At 32.0% G+C, this 15952-nt stretch overlaps 5 protein-coding genes across 7 annotated transcripts; 2 read left to right on the top strand and 3 right to left on the bottom strand.

Moving 5' to 3' along the window:
- Positions 1-130: 130 nt before the first annotated feature.
- LOC107362778 (uncharacterized) lies at positions 131-2497 on the top strand. 2 transcript variants are annotated; one of them, XM_015929906.3, is made up of 8 exons: positions 131-466; positions 728-790; positions 861-1012; positions 1071-1147; positions 1206-1412; positions 1480-1573; positions 1648-1971; positions 2120-2497. In XM_015929906.3, the coding sequence occupies exons 2-7, from the start codon at positions 742-744 to the stop codon at positions 1969-1971; spliced, it is 903 nt and encodes a 300-aa protein (XP_015785392.2). In that variant the 5' UTR covers positions 131-466; positions 728-741; the 3' UTR covers positions 2120-2497. The 2 variants fall into 2 exon arrangements, with proteins under 2 accessions (XP_015785392.2, XP_015785393.2); XM_015929907.3 differs by having other exon boundaries at positions 1648-1976.
- A 91-nt stretch (positions 2498-2588) lies between these two features.
- LOC107362779 (uncharacterized) lies at positions 2589-3720 on the bottom strand. The gene is made up of 5 exons (XM_015929908.3): positions 3547-3720; positions 3381-3431; positions 3274-3309; positions 3133-3195; positions 2589-3062 (listed from the first exon to the last, which is right to left on the bottom strand). The coding sequence occupies exons 1-5, from the start codon at positions 3665-3667 to the stop codon at positions 2809-2811; spliced, it is 525 nt and encodes a 174-aa protein (XP_015785394.1). The 5' UTR covers positions 3668-3720; the 3' UTR covers positions 2589-2808.
- A 1664-nt stretch (positions 3721-5384) lies between these two features.
- Positions 5385-7901, bottom strand: LOC107362539 (uncharacterized). The gene is made up of 7 exons (XM_015929631.3): positions 7718-7901; positions 7445-7539; positions 7211-7312; positions 6810-6910; positions 6393-6717; positions 6042-6289; positions 5385-5976 (listed from the first exon to the last, which is right to left on the bottom strand). The coding sequence occupies exons 1-7, from the start codon at positions 7753-7755 to the stop codon at positions 5548-5550; spliced, it is 1338 nt and encodes a 445-aa protein (XP_015785117.1). The 5' UTR covers positions 7756-7901; the 3' UTR covers positions 5385-5547.
- A 23-nt stretch (positions 7902-7924) lies between these two features.
- Positions 7925-11123, bottom strand: LOC149094779 (solute carrier family 23 member 2). 2 transcript variants are annotated; one of them, XM_089266737.1, is made up of 5 exons: positions 10790-11123; positions 10430-10646; positions 9968-10312; positions 9687-9810; positions 7925-9146 (listed from the first exon to the last, which is right to left on the bottom strand). In XM_089266737.1, exons 2-5 carry the CDS (start codon positions 10558-10560, stop codon positions 8202-8204), a joined length of 1545 nt encoding a protein of 514 aa, XP_089122863.1. In that variant the 5' UTR covers positions 10561-10646; positions 10790-11123; the 3' UTR covers positions 7925-8201. The 2 variants fall into 2 exon arrangements, with proteins under 2 accessions (XP_089122863.1, XP_089122862.1); XM_089266736.1 differs by having other exon boundaries at positions 10430-10587.
- Positions 11124-11876: 753 nt separating this feature from the next.
- Positions 11877-14213, top strand: LOC112538886 (cytochrome P450 4V2). The gene is made up of 3 exons (XM_025160927.2): positions 11877-12320; positions 12609-12727; positions 12803-14213. The coding sequence occupies exons 1-3, from the start codon at positions 12101-12103 to the stop codon at positions 14033-14035; spliced, it is 1572 nt and encodes a 523-aa protein (XP_025016695.2). The 5' UTR covers positions 11877-12100; the 3' UTR covers positions 14036-14213.
- The last annotated feature ends 1739 nt before the right edge of the window (positions 14214-15952 follow it).

The following is a 15952-nucleotide window of genomic DNA, read 5'->3' as shown; positions in this document are numbered from 1 at the left end:
TCTTATTTCTAATGAATTCAGTCTGATTTGAAAACATAGTTCCTCTTTTTTCCACCTTCAAGTTACTAGGTTACCTTTAAATCTGTTGATTGTTATTAATAATTATTACAGTGCTCATTTTTAATCATATTTGACTAATCTCTGAATTTTTAAAGCAGTTAATAGTCTACTATAATTACCGAAAAATCTATAGGTTCTTAATTAAAGCTAAAAGTGATAAAGATTACTTTCGCCACTTCTTCAACATATGATTGACTCTTTGTTTATTATTCTTCTGTGGCTTTCTCCTTTATAAATTAAGCTAAACCATGTGGTTTTATTCCTGTTAAGAGGTGTTTATAAAGTTGTTTCATTTTTCCAATTTCGTGCAAATTATTTAAATCACCATTTCAATTTCTTATCATTGTGATCGTTGATTTCTTTTAATTAATCATCTTAACATTACAAGCATTGGGCAACTTGATACGTAAGTACACTGAATGGATAGGCTCGCAGCCCCTTAGTAAAATCACTCTTATGATTAGGCCCCATGTTTGACTAATATCAATAATAATCATGTTGCTATCCTTAGCTAAATGTTTATTTAGTGTGATCGTTAGCTAATCTCATTGGGCTTAATCTTGAACTGAATGGCCATTGCTTTCATTGTCTTAGAAAGTGTCTTTTGGTTGGTTTTGCATTTAACCTGCTTAGAGATTAATAATCTTTTGTGTTTTCTATATTTTAGATTTGTTGCTTGCAATGGATTCATACAATTGGGACGACTATTGTGGATCCAAATTGAAAAAAGGTGCTTTCTAAATTACCAATGGATAATAACTTCTGAATTTACTGAATAACTTCTTTTATCTTCCCTACAGTTGTTGATAATCTCATCAAGGATTCACTTACAAATTTAATTTCACTTTCTCAGGATCAGTGTTTAATGACCGAAATAGCAATTTTTAGAAAAAATTTGGAAAAAATCAGTATTAGGCTGAGAAATGCGAAAGTTAGTTCACTTCTCAAAAAGGTATGTCTATAAACATATGTTCACCAGGCAACTTTTAAACTAAACTTTTTATTTTTAGGTACGCCGTCTTATAAATCAATATCTAGAATTAAATATAACCGAAATCCTGGAAAAAGAGTGCAAGGTTTTTCTCAGGTACGTCTTCATCCCTTACACATTGTCCAACATCTTACATCTGTGTTTTTTTATCTAGCTTAAAGTACGATGGTAACAAGTGTATCGAGTTACCGAAAGGAGTTGCTGTGATAACAGTTATGAAAGAGTTGAGGCATTTAGCTGATATACTTGACAAAATCTGTAAATATTCATCCTATGCTGTTAGTCATTGTATGCTTTGGCTGAGGCTTGGACATATGATTCCACATTTTGTTGTTGCACTTTCCACAATCTCACGGTTAAAGTATGTGGTTTAATTTACTTCCACAATTTGTTTGCCTATTTAATTGAAATTTCCGTTTCTCTTGTAGTGTTATTTGTCGAGCTCTGTTGATTTACGTCGCCGATCTACATGGTGGTCTCATCGAATTTTGCAAAATATGTAAAAACAATGAATTACTTGATGTTAGTATCTACTTTTTGATTCTATTTCGCCAAAAACTCATTTCAATATTTCATGCCTCCATCCATTCTCACAGGAAAGTGATATATCAATCCCTGATGGTCCTCTAAGAGATCTGGAAGCAAAGTGTTTAGGTCAAATTGATGACGAAGAAGACATTCTCATGGTTGAAGATATCGGAGAAGCTCTTAATCGGAATGATATTGACAGACTCACGTCTGTATCAAAGATACCGCAGCGTACCTCCGATTCTGAACTGACTAAAAATCGTAGCAAAATGAGGGAAAGGCATTTACCGAGTCTGACGAAATACAAGTCATTTGAAATCATGAAACTAATGAGCAGAAGGACAAAACTAAGAAAGATCAAGAATAAAGTAAACTCTTTGTTGAGTAGATAGGTGAGGTAAATTTTTAAATAAGACTATTTATTATGTAACCAAAAAGTAATTCAAATAATTAGCTTATTTATTTAAATTTATATAATTTTGCTTTTTGTAAGTATATGATTAAAAAATAATCTAATGCTATTTTTCTTTTTTTACTTAGAATCTATCCAGTCATTAAATTATGAATAGGAATTGAAGTCAAGAAACCATAAGTCTGTAAAAACGTATAATCGAATCATTATTATTCTCAAGTTTTGAATCGAAAATTGGCTCATTGGTTGCAAATTAAACTTAAAATAGCTTATTATCTGATGTCTATCGGATATTATCAACCAAAAGCAGTTACTCTTCATTAGTCCGACTTAAAATTTATTTACTATTTTGTGTACAAAATTATTCTTTGCATTTTTGTATTCTAAAGATTTGATACCTTTGTATTAAGAGAATTAGATAAACGTATCTTTCCTCGAAAATTACATACTCAAATTGAAAAATGGATCTATCAAGTCTGAAAATAAAAGAATGCAAACAGCCGTAATGTTTTTAGATCAATTGAAGCTTATTTCGTGTACCAATAGACTTTTTATACCAATCTAAAGTTCCAGAAATGAATTAAAGACTAAAGCTTATGCAAATGAAAACAAAATTTTATTGTATGGATAAATTGATTCCAATTAAATCAACAATTATATAAACATGCTGAAATAGCAACAAAAAATCTGGTTTTTCAACTGTAGTTTTCATTAATCTTGAAAGTTTCAATTAATGTCAAGCAATTTAACATTTTAAATATGTAACAACAAGAAAGTTGATTACAAAAATAAACACATTGTGATTGTATTGATTGTTTTAAAAACCACAAGTGGATCTCACAGTTTTAACCATAGCGTCTGCTTTCATTTCTTCGCATTTCTTTTCAATTTCTGCTAAGTGTTTCTTTCCACAATCTTGACACTTCTTGGATTCAGCTTCGTACGCCTTCACTTTGTCAGGGTTGCTTTTCTTCATTTCTTCATGTTTCTTTTGCATCTTCTGTTCCCACTCTTTCATGGACAATTGTTCCTTTTCCTCGGCGAAAGTCTTTTTGGCTTCTTCTTCATCCTCTGTTTATTTGGAGACAAAATTAAAACAAAATCATATTTAACATTTGCTAATCCAATAATTAAACCTTACCTTTGGCCATGGTCATGACTTTTTCACAATCTGGTGTACAGCTTTTCTCCAGTTCTGTTCCCTCTGTAAAAATTTAAAATCAATGTTAATCAATATCAACGCACACAACGAAAGCGAAAATTGTATAAGAAGTAAACTTACTGAAGGCATCCATGATCATCTCAGCCGATTTGCTTGCTAAATAAAAAATTAAATAATGAAAACAACTCCATCATATGTTTCGCATATTTAGGATATCAATTACTTACCGGCACACATTGCTTGATTACCATCAGCTTTAGCATCTGCCATTTTGGCCTCTAGAAGATGAAAATGAGAGTTTAATATTTTACAATCATTTTACATTAAAAGTGATCTATCTTGACTTCAAAATGTTGACAAAAATTTACACTAAAATTTTAAATTTCAACTTACTTGCTTCGTTTGCTAATGCAGCACATTTGCTCACTTTACCAGCAACAGCACCTCCGATATCGGCGTATGTTAAGGTGGCACACAATGCTAAAAAGCAGAAAATTGAAGTCCATTGAATCATCTTGAGTTGAGGAAAGTTAGATTAATGTTACAGCTCAAACTATCTGATCAAAATAGTCTACTCTGAATTTTTTTGATTCTGTCAACCCTTTTATATTAATTGGCTGCTATTTGAATAATAAGCAAACTGTAAAATTAATGTTTTGCCCTTGAGATTATTAAATTCATGCTGTAATTGGGATTGGAAATTGTTTTAAATTTCGTCTTCATCTATTTACGTTAATAGACAGTTGTTTCAATATCGTCTTTCAGATTAATTTATAAATTATCATATTTTGAAATCTTCATTACATAGTTGAACCAATTTTGCGTTTACTTTTAATGATTTACAAAAAATAATAAGGAAAAAATGCTTTTTAATGTTCAATGTTTACTATTGCGTTTATTATCAATAATGAAATTAATGATTCTTAGCTCTTTCTATTTGATTAGAGATTGTTAATTTAACCTACTTGGAATAGTTGAATAATTTGACAGACGATTTGATTCATATCAGTTATTCATATTCAGTTGATTGAATTGATTCAGAAATCAATTTCTTCTTAAAATTTCAGTTTTCAATAGTCCAAGAGTTGATTACTCACAAGAAAAGAATCTTCATTTCAATTGTCTAATCTACTGATCTTTTACAGACTTAATACGTAGTTTTGATTGTTAAAATGTTTGAGGGAAATTGAGACAATTAAAGTATTTTGTCTGAGATTTTCAACTTGATTTTGCGATTGATTATGTCTTTGGCTGCCAATTTTATGCTCACACTATTAATACTTTGTTCAGCTCAAAATCCACTGATTGATAAATTACCACACACATAGTTCAATTAATAATCAGCTATCAATCATGAGCTTATCATAAAGCTCAATTGTATCTCAATTGCTTTCAATAGGAAATCATTAAAGTATAAGAAGGTTAAGACTTTGTTTTGATCTGAACTGATTATGATCTTCTTATTCGTCTTTTACGTTATCCATTTGATCAATGAAAAAATACGTTTGAGTTTATTGACAATTTCGGTACTGATTTAATAGCACATGTGAATTAGATTATTTTTATTATTTTGTCGTCGTCGGTTGGTTTACATATTAAAGATAAAACTATATATTTGTGAGATTCAACTTTCTCAGCTTTAAATAAAATGATAAATTGTTCATTTATTACATTATGAAAAAGATTCCAAAAAATCGATCAGCACGAAAGCAGTCTCCTAAATATTAATTCAAGATTCAATTTTCGAGTCATCAAGTGCATGCATCATTGTCATCATGCGGCAATCAAGTGCCAGTCGATTCCTAATCACCACTGATTACTGTTACATCTATTTGTAAACGAGGCTGGAGCGAGATCGGCTCTTTCCACCACTTAAATTCACCAAACTCACGAAATTCTTCTCCACTATCGATAATCGGGAATTTCATATCAACTATTTTCAAAAGTTATTGAAATCTGGTGGGAAAGATGAGTGGAAAAAGCCCTTTAAAAAGTGATGGAAAATAAAGTGGTAAATGTTGTGGAAAAAGTCGACGCCGAGGGAAACCGAGTGTTTTATCACATAACTTCGAGATATGGTTTAACGATATGAGATAGCACTGTTACGGGAGTCTATTATTATTAATACAATAAATTCCAGTTCAAATGAAGCTGTTTATCTAACTCTTAAAGTTAAAACTAGTTGATTATTTTTGAGACGCTGTGTATTGTTGACAGTTAAATACTTCCAATTAGAAAATAACAACTCTATTGAGTTACATTTTTATTGAGTTAACAAAACGAGATTAATTTACAATTTAATGGTTCGACATCGTGAGACGCTAGCTTATGAAAGTTGTTGATGCCGTAAGATGATTTCAGAGTAAACTTTTAAGGTACATTATATGAACAATATCAATCCTCACAAGGATTATAATCAACAAGGAACACTGGACTGAATGAGAAATTGCGTGGGAAAACATGAGTCATGAAATCAAATCCTTCTTTAATATGCCAAGTTCCCGTTTGCACAGAGACACTTTCGTAGTCATCTTCGTATGGTCTTACAATACACGTTATACGTTGACGATGGCGCCAAAAGAAACACGAAGCAATATTTTCAGCCTTGATTGAAGGTCCAGAAGAAAATGAATCGTTTCCTGACGATGGAGTAGTTTTTACCTTGATATCGAGTAGCTTTAAATTGAAGGACCATTGAAGAGCTGCGACAATTAGGTCTTCAGTCAGATTGTGTACATTTCGAAGGCCCAAATTTTTTAAATTAGGAAACATTCTAACAAGTTCCATGAAGCATACCCAATCATCCAATTTACAGTGCGAAACCTAAGGAAAATAAGAAAATATCAGTCAACAAGTGCCATTGTTTTAAGTAAAGCTGATAGACTTACCCAAGATTTACTTATTTCTATGATAAGGTTTTCAACAGTTTCAAAAAACCTGCGATTACTTGAAAGATCATCTAAATTATAATGTCCGCCTTCAATTTGGAGGAATAAACTTTTCAAGTTTGGACAAAATAAGAGTAAGTGAGTTAAATGATCAAACATGGACTCGACTGCAAAAGAAAGCTCCAGAATCTCAAGTTTGTACAAGACAGGTCCACTATAAGCTAATAATCGAGGATAGATGTTTTCCCCTAAATAATTGAAAGAAAAGTTAATATTTGTTGTAATCACAACTAAAAAAATCAAATTTCTTTACATCATTTACGTATCAATAATTCATTAATCTATACTAACGGTCATGATAGAGCATATGAAGTCGTCGTAGGTTCCAGAAACGTGGTAATATTATTGCTGGGGACCAATTTTCATTGGATATATACAATTGGCTAAGAGATTGGTGGCAGCAGTAAAATAGAGTTGTGTGTGTCAGTGCAAATGGCTCCTCAAAGATTGCTACCATGTCTATATTGGTCAACTGAACTTCAGGTATATGAGCTGCTCCTTGACTTCTGTTATATTTAGGGTACCAGAAAAAGCCTACAATATTTGTCTTTGAAGCGATACATCGAAGAAGAGCTTCCTCTTCGTCTCTTGTATCAGGCCTACAAACCTCAATCACCTGTTGATTAAAAAGATAGAAAAAATATTTTAGATAGGATAACAGAATAGAGGATATACTGAAGACCGGAACTTGACCATACCGATATTTACCATTAAATTGGGAAGCCATTCAAGACATGTTTTTAAAATTTCAGGATGAGATCCATTTTCGTGGAGAAACAAGAAACTTGCTTTAGGGATGCATATTAGCCCTGGAAACAGAAAAGTAAAGAACGGAAATTAATGTTGGAAGCTAAAGCATAAGAATGGCGAAAAATTGTAAACATTATTATGGTTTGAAAGATATTGCCATGCATTTGTAAGAGCTATCAAGATTATTATATGGAAGTTTAACAATGTTCAAGGTTTTCAAGAACTCCACTTCAAGTGGTATCTTGAAGAGAAAAGTAATTTTACTAGTTCTCTATATCATTAAAAAAGTCTCATGCATTGGACACATGATGAGTTAATAAGAACCAATGGTTTAAGGGTTTATTATTCTGTGAATTTACCTTCATCAAGCAAATGTCCACTGTCAATTGACCATTGGTCTTGTAGTAAATATTTTACCATAGATAACCTCGTTGCCATTATTCGTCTCCATCGTCTGCAAACTAGACAAAAGATACACCAGATGAAAGTAAGAGAACAAAAAATCACATTAAATGAAATAAACATTGGCATAAGTAGATAAAGAGGTGAGTAACAAGATCAAACAGACAAAAGAGGGAAAACTGTTAACTAACCAGCAGCCGCCATCATTGATCCTTCAAGATTGATGGTTGCCTCGATTAATATTTTTTCCAATATTTCATCTGGAAGATGATTTATACCGATTTGTCTTGGATGGATTATTATTCGATTACAATGTAAATAAACATAACATAAGAAACGATGGAAAAGGAAAGATAAAGATAAATTATTTATACATTTACCGCGTACATAAAAAGTCTATTTTGTAAATATTTATTGAAAATACTTCATCTAAAATGAAGATGGCTCCAAATAACGCTACTTACCTTTCATCGTAATTCATCTGAAATATTTTTGGTGTCATTTCACAGTTAAAGGAAAACAAATCACACAGAAAAATCTTAAATATTTAGTTTGAACTAATCAAGGATAAAGGGTTGTCACTGAATGATGGATTGGATAACTTAAAGTTGACTGTTTATAACTGGGAGGTCAACGTTAAATAAGTTTCATTCATTTTTCGTTTCGAGAGGTTTATCAAAACTTAATAGGAAAAGTTTATTGAACTGCCATCTATCAAGCCATAATTTAAGCTTAAGATAAAACCTTCTGGAAGACACATGAAAATTCATGGAAAGAAAGCAAATTAAAAATTGGTTTAACTTATATTTGATTGCTCTTATTTTTCAAGTTCATGGTTTTTCCAAACCATCTTTTTAGTCACCAAATATAAGTTTAGTTGAAACCTTTTAAATTACAACATTGCCCATTCAATGGGAATTAAAGTAACAAATTTGAATATCTAAATGATTATAAAGTTGTGTCTTTTTTCAAATAAATCGGTAAAAATGGAAAACATTTTCTCAGCCAATTATCCATATTCCAAGGTAATTTGTATATGTGAAAAGTTTCAGATGATACAACTCCTGATCTAAGGTTTCTACCATGTAAACCTCTTTCTTTACGAGTTCCAGGAACAGTATTGTCTAAGATAAAGCCAATTATACCGGTAACTAGCATCCCGTTTGAGAGTAAGGTTTGAACAGTCTCGTTGTTCAAAAGCCAGGATAAACTTTGAAAATTGTTATGCATGTTGCTAGATTTAGCTGTGAAAAAGGTTGGAATAGTTGATCCTAAGGTGACTGAAATTCCTAGAATGTATAAATTTCGAGGTGATTCGAAGTCAATGTCTTTAAGAATATTGAAACCAACCGCAATGATGATGGAAGTCATGACGAAAAATACACCACCCATAACTGGATCAGGTATGGAAACAAATATGGCAGATAATTTACCACAAAAACTAAACACGATAAGCCAAAGACCAAAGACTTGAGTAACGCGACGACTGGCAACTTTGGTTATCGTAATAGTTCCAATATTTGAGCTGTAGGAACTAAGTGCTGTTGGAGCACCCCAAAGAGCTGAAACAATACTGCCGATGCCTTCAATAAATACACCACGATTTATAACAGCAATTGGTGGTGGTGGACAATTGGATACAGCAGAGCAAGCATAATAATCACCAATGTTATCCGACATTGACGTCAGCAGACCAGTAAAGGCAACTAAAATTGCAGATAATGAAAATATTGGTGTGCCCCATTCAAAAGGAGTTGGAATCCTGAGCCAAGCTGAATCTGAGATTGGATTACCAACAATTTTATCCGTTCGAGCTGGATCATCTTCTTTGAATAGATTGAATTGTGTTCCCATCGAGCAAACAAACCAAGCAATTAAAATAGACAGGAGAATCTAAAAATTTTCAGATAAAAAGAGATGAAAATTTAGACAGGTTTCAACAATTCATAATCATTAAATTAATTCAAAACATTCTTTGCCCAAATCGTTCTAAAAATAAATTAACATAATTGCAATTTACTTTTCGTAGAATTGACTTTACTACTATCACTACTAATTATATTGGTATCTACTAAAATCGCTTATTTTGATTAATTAAATGAAAAAAGTACTTGAATATATTCACTAATGACTAAATTTAAATAAATTAGTTGATCATTCATATCAATTTAAAATAGCAGCATCAAACTCGATTGGGTGAGAATGGAATCAAGTTTCCAATTTGACATTGGGTTTTTGTAGCTAAATTGTTTGTAAGTTGACAAAATAAGGAAATTTGTTTACAAAATTATTTTCAAATGAACTTTCCAATGTGGATTGAAATACAAGTTTTCATTTATCGCCTCAAGCTTGAAAGATAAATTCTTGATAATCGCTAAGTTTAATCTTAGTAAAGATGTCTAGTCGTTATAATTATATTATTTGTGAACTTACACCAAACATTTTAAAAACATAAAAACTCCGAAATCTACGATTATTTCGAGATTTTGATATTCTTGGTATCGGGATAAATACATTGGTCATGTATTGCGATAGTATTGTGATCATAATAATTGTTCTGGTGGATGAAAAATGGATAATTGATTAAATAGCGTCAAATTATATCATTCACATACAACAAAAGCAATTCAGTTCAAGCAACTTTGTAAATGAAGACACTTCAGTAACATACATACATTGAGATGCTGTAGGTCAAACTAATCAAAGTTACTTACAATCCTGATATGATCCAATTTTGGCCTGCCTTTTCAGCAGCCATTGGTGTCAAGGAAATACCAAGTTGTACCACAGTTGGGCCCATTGTTAATGGGGTAATGTAACGAAATAAAAAGCCAACTAAACCGGTTAAGCCGATGACTACTTCAGTTAATGAAGCAACCAGAATAGAACCTTGAACTATTCGAATTCTTTGTGTCCAAGCTTCGTGATATTCTGGACTATCCATCGGTATTGTTCCATTAAATTGTTTTCTTAAGATTGAGCATGTATCATTTGATGATTCAAAGTAAGCAATAACAGGTAAAAGAAAGTAAAAAGCAGTTCCTTGAGCAACAGGTAACCTAATGTAAAAAAAGTTAGAGTTTAAAAATTGAGGTAATTCAAGAAACAAGGAACTATTAAAATGTTGTTATTTCATCATATAATTGCTAACGTAATGGAAGATGCATGATCATTACCTGACTCCAAATGTAGCCATGAGAAGAGACGCAAAACCAGCAACAAAAAAACATGTTGATAATATGTGTCCTCTTACAGGATCATTGTCGTCAATGCAAAGATGAGGTGAAATCATATAAACATAGGCCATAAAATTCCCAAATTCTGCTATAAAATTCTGTTAGCATCATAAAAAGACACGGGTTGTGGTGATAATGGCTGGTTAAACACACAATGCTGCAATACAGTGTAAATTGTTTTCGATAGGTCAGACATGGCAATTAGGAATCACGACAAAATGAAAAAGCATAAATTAACACAAAAACCTTAAATTTGACTTGAATCGTAACTGATTTTAGTGTCTTAATAAATAAAATTACCTGAAATCCTAGAGCCAAGGTAATTCCAAATGAAGGTTTAGCAGTAACACCATAAGCAAGCCTGTTTCCTTGAGAGGCATCCTCCTGAAATGATGACCGATCCAAATAAAATGTAGTCGTTTTTGAAATTACCATGATGTTGACCAAATAATCTAGTCTTAACAGCAGATGATTAAAGATCTTAATTGTTAACAATGGCAATCACAATCATAAATAACAATTGAGTTTAAGAAATAAAAATGGAAGCATAAGATGTTAATAACATGTTGAGCTATCAAGGCCTAGTAACATTGACTCAATTTGCAATTGGTTTACTTATCTCCCTATTAAGAAAGGCGCTAAATGGTTACTTTGCTCCAGATTTTGTCATCAGCTCTTCCAACTCACCGCGCAAATTATTTTTGTTTAAAATTAAAATTGAAAATTGAAATAATGCTAAACATAATGCTTCTATGATTTTTCATAAATCAATCAAAGAGCATTTTCAGATATTTTCAGATTTGATGTGACAACTCTATCTACACCATGCAATTGAAAATGATTTTTACACATGCATACATAACAATAAAACATTTGCATATTTTGATGATCACAATTTAAACTGATAATATTGTAAATTGGATAGGTTCATGAGTGTCAATAGCTAAATAATAAAGAGACTTTTTCCTAAATATTAATAACTAATATTAGAGGAAGCTCAAAAGGGACCTAATAATTTCCGAAGGACGTCAATTCAAATTCAATGATCTGTAATCACCGAAAGCTAATGATAGCACAGTAAAAATCATTAGATAAATTTTTGAAGCCTGTTTTTACCAAAGGCTGATTAATGTTTTGTTTTATTATTGCTATTCATTTCAAATTCTGTAGTAATCTGCTTGCGTCAAAAACCAATTTAAAAATAACGTTAACCAGCCTTAAGGCAAACTATAGCAAGCAGGTAATTTGGCTATTTACAAATCACCTCAAACATGTTCAATTTAATAACTTCAAAAAAAAATAAAACCTTGCTAAATTAACAACCAGATGATAAAACTAAGACTTTGGTTAAAAATGTCGACTCCAACTTCGAGCCCATCAGTGAGCGAGACAAACGGGTTGAGGCTTAACTATTGATAAAGTAACTGGAAGACTTGTTTTTCATTTTGTGGATTAATTCATGATTATTATTACTAGTAAGAGCCTGCGACTTGAAATCTCTGCAACTTGAAACCTTTCATTCAAAGTGATTATTCAGTGAATGCAGTTTGTTTCACTCTAGTTACTTTTTACTGTATTTTTTGGTGCAACGGTTAACTTTTGACAAACGCTATGGATTATACTAAAGCACTTTCCAACTCTAAATTATTACAAATTGTTGTGTTTGGACCATTAAGTTTACTTCTCTTTGTGTTGATCAGAAAAGTTTACCAAATTTTAAGTTGGATTTTACATTTTCGCTCCTGGCCTCAAGATAGAGGGCATTTTATTCTTGGTAATGTTAAACAATTGGTTCCAAACTTTCCATCTTTTTCATCAAAAGCTGCATCAAGTAAGTCTGTCATATCTATAGCTTTAATAGTTAGTCTGAGCGAAGTAAAGACTCGTGTTTGAATGAGAAGAAATTTTTTGTGCTTTAAAATTTTCGACAATGTTTTTCAACTATGTTCACAGCCCTTTGTATCTACACTGTATCTTTATAAACTCATGAAGAATCAACCAAGCAGAAAATGTCCAAACTTGCAATTTAAGCACAGCACTCGCTCAGACTAAGCCGGCTTCAATATCTTATTTCCAATTGTTGAATTCAATTTACTAACGCAATATGCCATTTCCACAGCAACAATATCCGAGTTCCTCATAGGTAGTATGAAATATCAAAAAGCTTATGATGGAGTCTTCGTTTTCTGGTTAGGCTGGTATCCGATGGTTGCTATTACCAATCACAAGGCTGCAGAGGTAAGTTAAACATTAAAATGTAATTCAATTGTAAATTGACCAGTTTTATTGATTTGTTTTATTAATTGTTATTAGGCTGTTTTAAGCTTACCAAATCACAAAAAAGGTGAAGAATATGCATTCCTTGGTCTTGAAGATGGTATTGTTGTCTCTCATGGAGATAAATGGAAAGCCAGACGAAAAATGATTGAACCTTTTTTCAACACCAAAAGCCTGACAGCCTCCATTTCAGGAATGAACCAAGCTTTTAATTTAATGACCAATGAATTGAAGGAGAAACGAATTGAAACCATTGACATGGGTGAAAATATTCACAAACGTTCCCTGGATATTATCATGAAAAGTACAATGAGTGTACCAATTGTGGACAAAATTGAATATAAAAAAACTGCCATAAGTGACATTGAAGCATGTGAAACTATAGCTCTAACCCGTATACTTAATCCTGCTCTGTGGGTTGATGCCATCTTTTATCAAACCAATGCTGGAAGATATTTCAAGAAAGCTACCGGGCGACTTATGGCCTTTATGGAGGAAAAGATTGTTGAAAGGATCAACGAAAAGAGTGAAATGGCCAGCAAAGTTGATGAAAAGGAGCAAAAGATGAGACATGATCTCATCGATCTACTGGTCATGCATCATGATCCAAACTCTAAAGATGTCACCCAATCAATTGATGTTACTGGAATTACAGAGGAAATTCTCAACCTACTGGTCGCTGGACATGATACCATCTCTGCTGGATTAAGATGGACACTTTTCCTTTTAGGTAATCATCTCGACTGGCAGGAGAAAATTTATGAGGAAATTTCAAACAATCTTGATATTGATCAAGATCCTGAAACCTTGGAAGATATCAACAGCTTGGTTTACTTGGATTGGTGTATAAAGGAAAGCATGAGGCTTTTCCCTCCTATTCCGCTTGTTACCCGAACACTAGAGTATGCAGTTGAAACTGGTAAACATACCATTCCGAAGGGTACAGCAATTGTTTTTTCATATTACACTATCCAACGAGATGAGAAGATTTGGGATAATCCTGAATTATTTGATCCGGAGCGTTTTAGTCCAGAAAGATTCTCTAAAATACCCAAATATGGCTACTTACCTTTTGGTCATGGTAAAAGAAGCTGCATTGGCAAGAGATTTGCTGTAACTGAGATGAAAATTTTCATCATTCATTTGATGAGACATTATAGTTGGGTTTCTACTCAGAAAGTCAATCAAGTTAGCTTTGGAATGGATGTAACGACTAAACCATTAGCACCACTAACCATAAGGCTTACTCCGAGAAATAAGTCTCAGTGAAACCCCATTTCTTGTCTTGATACCCATTTTTAGTTTTCAATTATACTCTTATAAATTATTACAATTAGTGTGCTTTTATTATAACAATAATTTTCATTTGATCAAATTTATACAAAATTCGTGCTGTAATTGTGCATTTATGTGTTATTGTTAATAAAGTACAAATTATGTTTACAAATTTTAACTTTAAGCTTCTTCCATCGGATTGAAAACGGCTAATAAAGAGCCTTTTTACGTGAATAATTTCTTTACAATATAAGCATAAAATTATTGTTTCTAGAAAACTTCACTTTTCAATTTTTGGCCATTTCGAACCCTGCTTTTGCTTCTGTTTTGTTGAATCCAACGATAGAACTACACACAAAAGCTTAGACTCAACGGTGTATTTGGTTTCGAACTTTTAAGTCTTTCATATTTGCTTATTTTTGTAGTTATTTTTATAAAAAAGAAACCTTTAAAACAATTGTCACATTTATGAACAAGTTTAAAATGAATTGAAACAAATGGTTAAAAACGAGTGGAAATTATTGTCTTTAAAATTTAAACTCTACTGGTTTGTAGGGACATGGAGACTGAGTCCATCTGTATGATTTAAAAGTTTTTCGGATCAATAGTTTTCGAGAAAATAGAGTTAGAATTTGAAAATTCGATCGGCTTTTTTACAGCTATGGAACCAGGTATTTTCATAAAACTCATTTCGCTGATGTGACATTTGATTGCAAACCAGAAAATGCATTTATTTTGAGAAATAAAGTTTTCGATTTTCTGTGGAACAGATAAGTTCGATTTTCACCTAAACCTGTCGCATTCTGTGACCATAAGCATTAGAGAGCCGAAACTTAGTATTTCTCGATAAAAATTGTTTGCACCCATCATGGATTGAATGATTGCATCAATTTATCAATAGATCTCGTGATTTCGGCCATTTGCCGCAAAACTTTAAGTCTCAATATTTCGAGAATGGCATCACTTACAATCATAATTATTTCATCAATTCAATTCTTTACTAATTCTCAATTTGATTCAATTTAATAACTTTCCATTTCCGTCTTTGAGACATGATTTTTGGGTTTTAAATGTACGTACAACAACTTATTAAACAAAACAAACTCATCTTAACACATATCTTGGTAAATAAACCACTTTTCTGGTTAAACTTGCAAATTGAATGCAAAAAGTAATGTCAAAGTCTGGTACTTTTGAGTAAAGAGTTGAAACTTGGCGGGCTTGTAGAGATATAAAAACTGATTCCATTGGTGCAATCGAATAACTCATCTGACGGACAGTTGTCTAGAAAATCGAGGTCAAAGTTGAAACTTCGATCGCCTTTTGTTCAGCAATGGAAGAAGATTTCTTCACGCAACTAATTTTACTGGTGCAACTTTTGCTGAACAACCAGGAAATGGTCTTATTTCGGAAAATAAAATTTACGGTTTTTGTAAAATAGATAAAGTTCGATTTTCACCTAAATCTGTCGCATTCTGTGACCGTAAGTGTTAGAGAGCTGCAACTTGGTATTTCTCGATAAAAATTGTTTTTACAAATCATGGATTTAATCATTTTATCAACTTAGCAATAATTCTCTTGATTTTGGCCATTGGAATTAAAACTTTGAATCTCAATATTTCGAGGATGGCATCACATACAGTCATCATTTTTTGACGAAACATTAGATTTGATTATGGGCTATGGTCTATTGAAAAATTATTTCATTCAAGATCCGACATAAAAAGTAATAGCATTATATTACTTATGCTGTCAGATTTGAAACTTAATTGATAAAGTTTAATGGTTACCAAACAAAAATCTTATAAGTTAAAAGGATATTCATTATTAAATGAATATGCTCAGATTTTATTCGGTATTTAGTCATATACTGTTATAGCCCATACTGAATTCTAGTGTTGTGAGGAAAAA

Source organism: Tetranychus urticae, chromosome 1, assembly GCF_039701765.1.
Source record: "Tetranychus urticae isolate SD_2017Ah chromosome 1, NJAU_TeUrti_SD_1.0, whole genome shotgun sequence".
Lineage (NCBI taxonomy): Eukaryota > Metazoa > Arthropoda > Arachnida > Trombidiformes > Tetranychidae > Tetranychus > Tetranychus urticae.
This window is presented reverse-complemented; position numbering and strand designations above follow the sequence as displayed.

Coding starts and splice junctions, on each gene's coding strand:
- LOC107362778 (XM_015929906.3), top strand. CDS start 742: ATGGATTCATACAATTGGGACGACTATTGTGGATCCAAATTGAAAAAA. Junction 1,413..1,479: donor TCCACAATCTCACGGTTAAA/GTATGTGGTTTA, acceptor TTTCTCTTGTAG/TGTTATTTGTCGAGCTCTGT. Junction 1,574..1,647: donor AAAACAATGAATTACTTGAT/GTTAGTATCTAC, acceptor CCATTCTCACAG/GAAAGTGATATATCAATCCC.
- LOC107362539 (XM_015929631.3), bottom strand. CDS start 7,755: ATGACACCAAAAATATTTCAGATGAATTACGATGAAAG. Junction 6,718..6,809: donor AATGGCTTCCCAATTTAATG/GTAAATATCGGT, acceptor TTTAATCAACAG/GTGATTGAGGTTTGTAGGCC. Junction 6,290..6,392: donor TCATATGCTCTATCATGACC/GTTAGTATAGAT, acceptor TCAATTATTTAG/GGGAAAACATCTATCCTCGA.
- LOC112538886 (XM_025160927.2), top strand. CDS start 12,101: ATGGATTATACTAAAGCACTTTCCAACTCTAAATTATTACAAATTGTT. Junction 12,321..12,608: donor TTCATCAAAAGCTGCATCAA/GTAAGTCTGTCA, acceptor CCATTTCCACAG/CAACAATATCCGAGTTCCTC. Junction 12,728..12,802: donor CCAATCACAAGGCTGCAGAG/GTAAGTTAAACA, acceptor AATTGTTATTAG/GCTGTTTTAAGCTTACCAAA.
- LOC149094779 (XM_089266736.1), bottom strand. CDS start 10,924: ATGGTAATTTCAAAAACGACTACATTTTATTTGGATCGGTCATCATTT. Junction 10,313..10,429: donor ATGGCTACATTTGGAGTCAG/GTAATGATCATG, acceptor TTTTTACATTAG/GTTACCTGTTGCTCAAGGAA. Junction 9,811..9,967: donor AATTGGATCATATCAGGATT/GTAAGTAACTTT, acceptor TTCATCCACCAG/AACAATTATTATGATCACAA.
- LOC107362779 (XM_015929908.3), bottom strand. CDS start 3,667: ATGATTCAATGGACTTCAATTTTCTGCTTTTTAGCATTGTGTGCCACC. Junction 3,196..3,273: donor GATGATCATGGATGCCTTCA/GTAAGTTTACTT, acceptor AAATTTTTACAG/AGGGAACAGAACTGGAGAAA. Junction 3,063..3,132: donor AGTCATGACCATGGCCAAAG/GTAAGGTTTAAT, acceptor CCAAATAAACAG/AGGATGAAGAAGAAGCCAAA.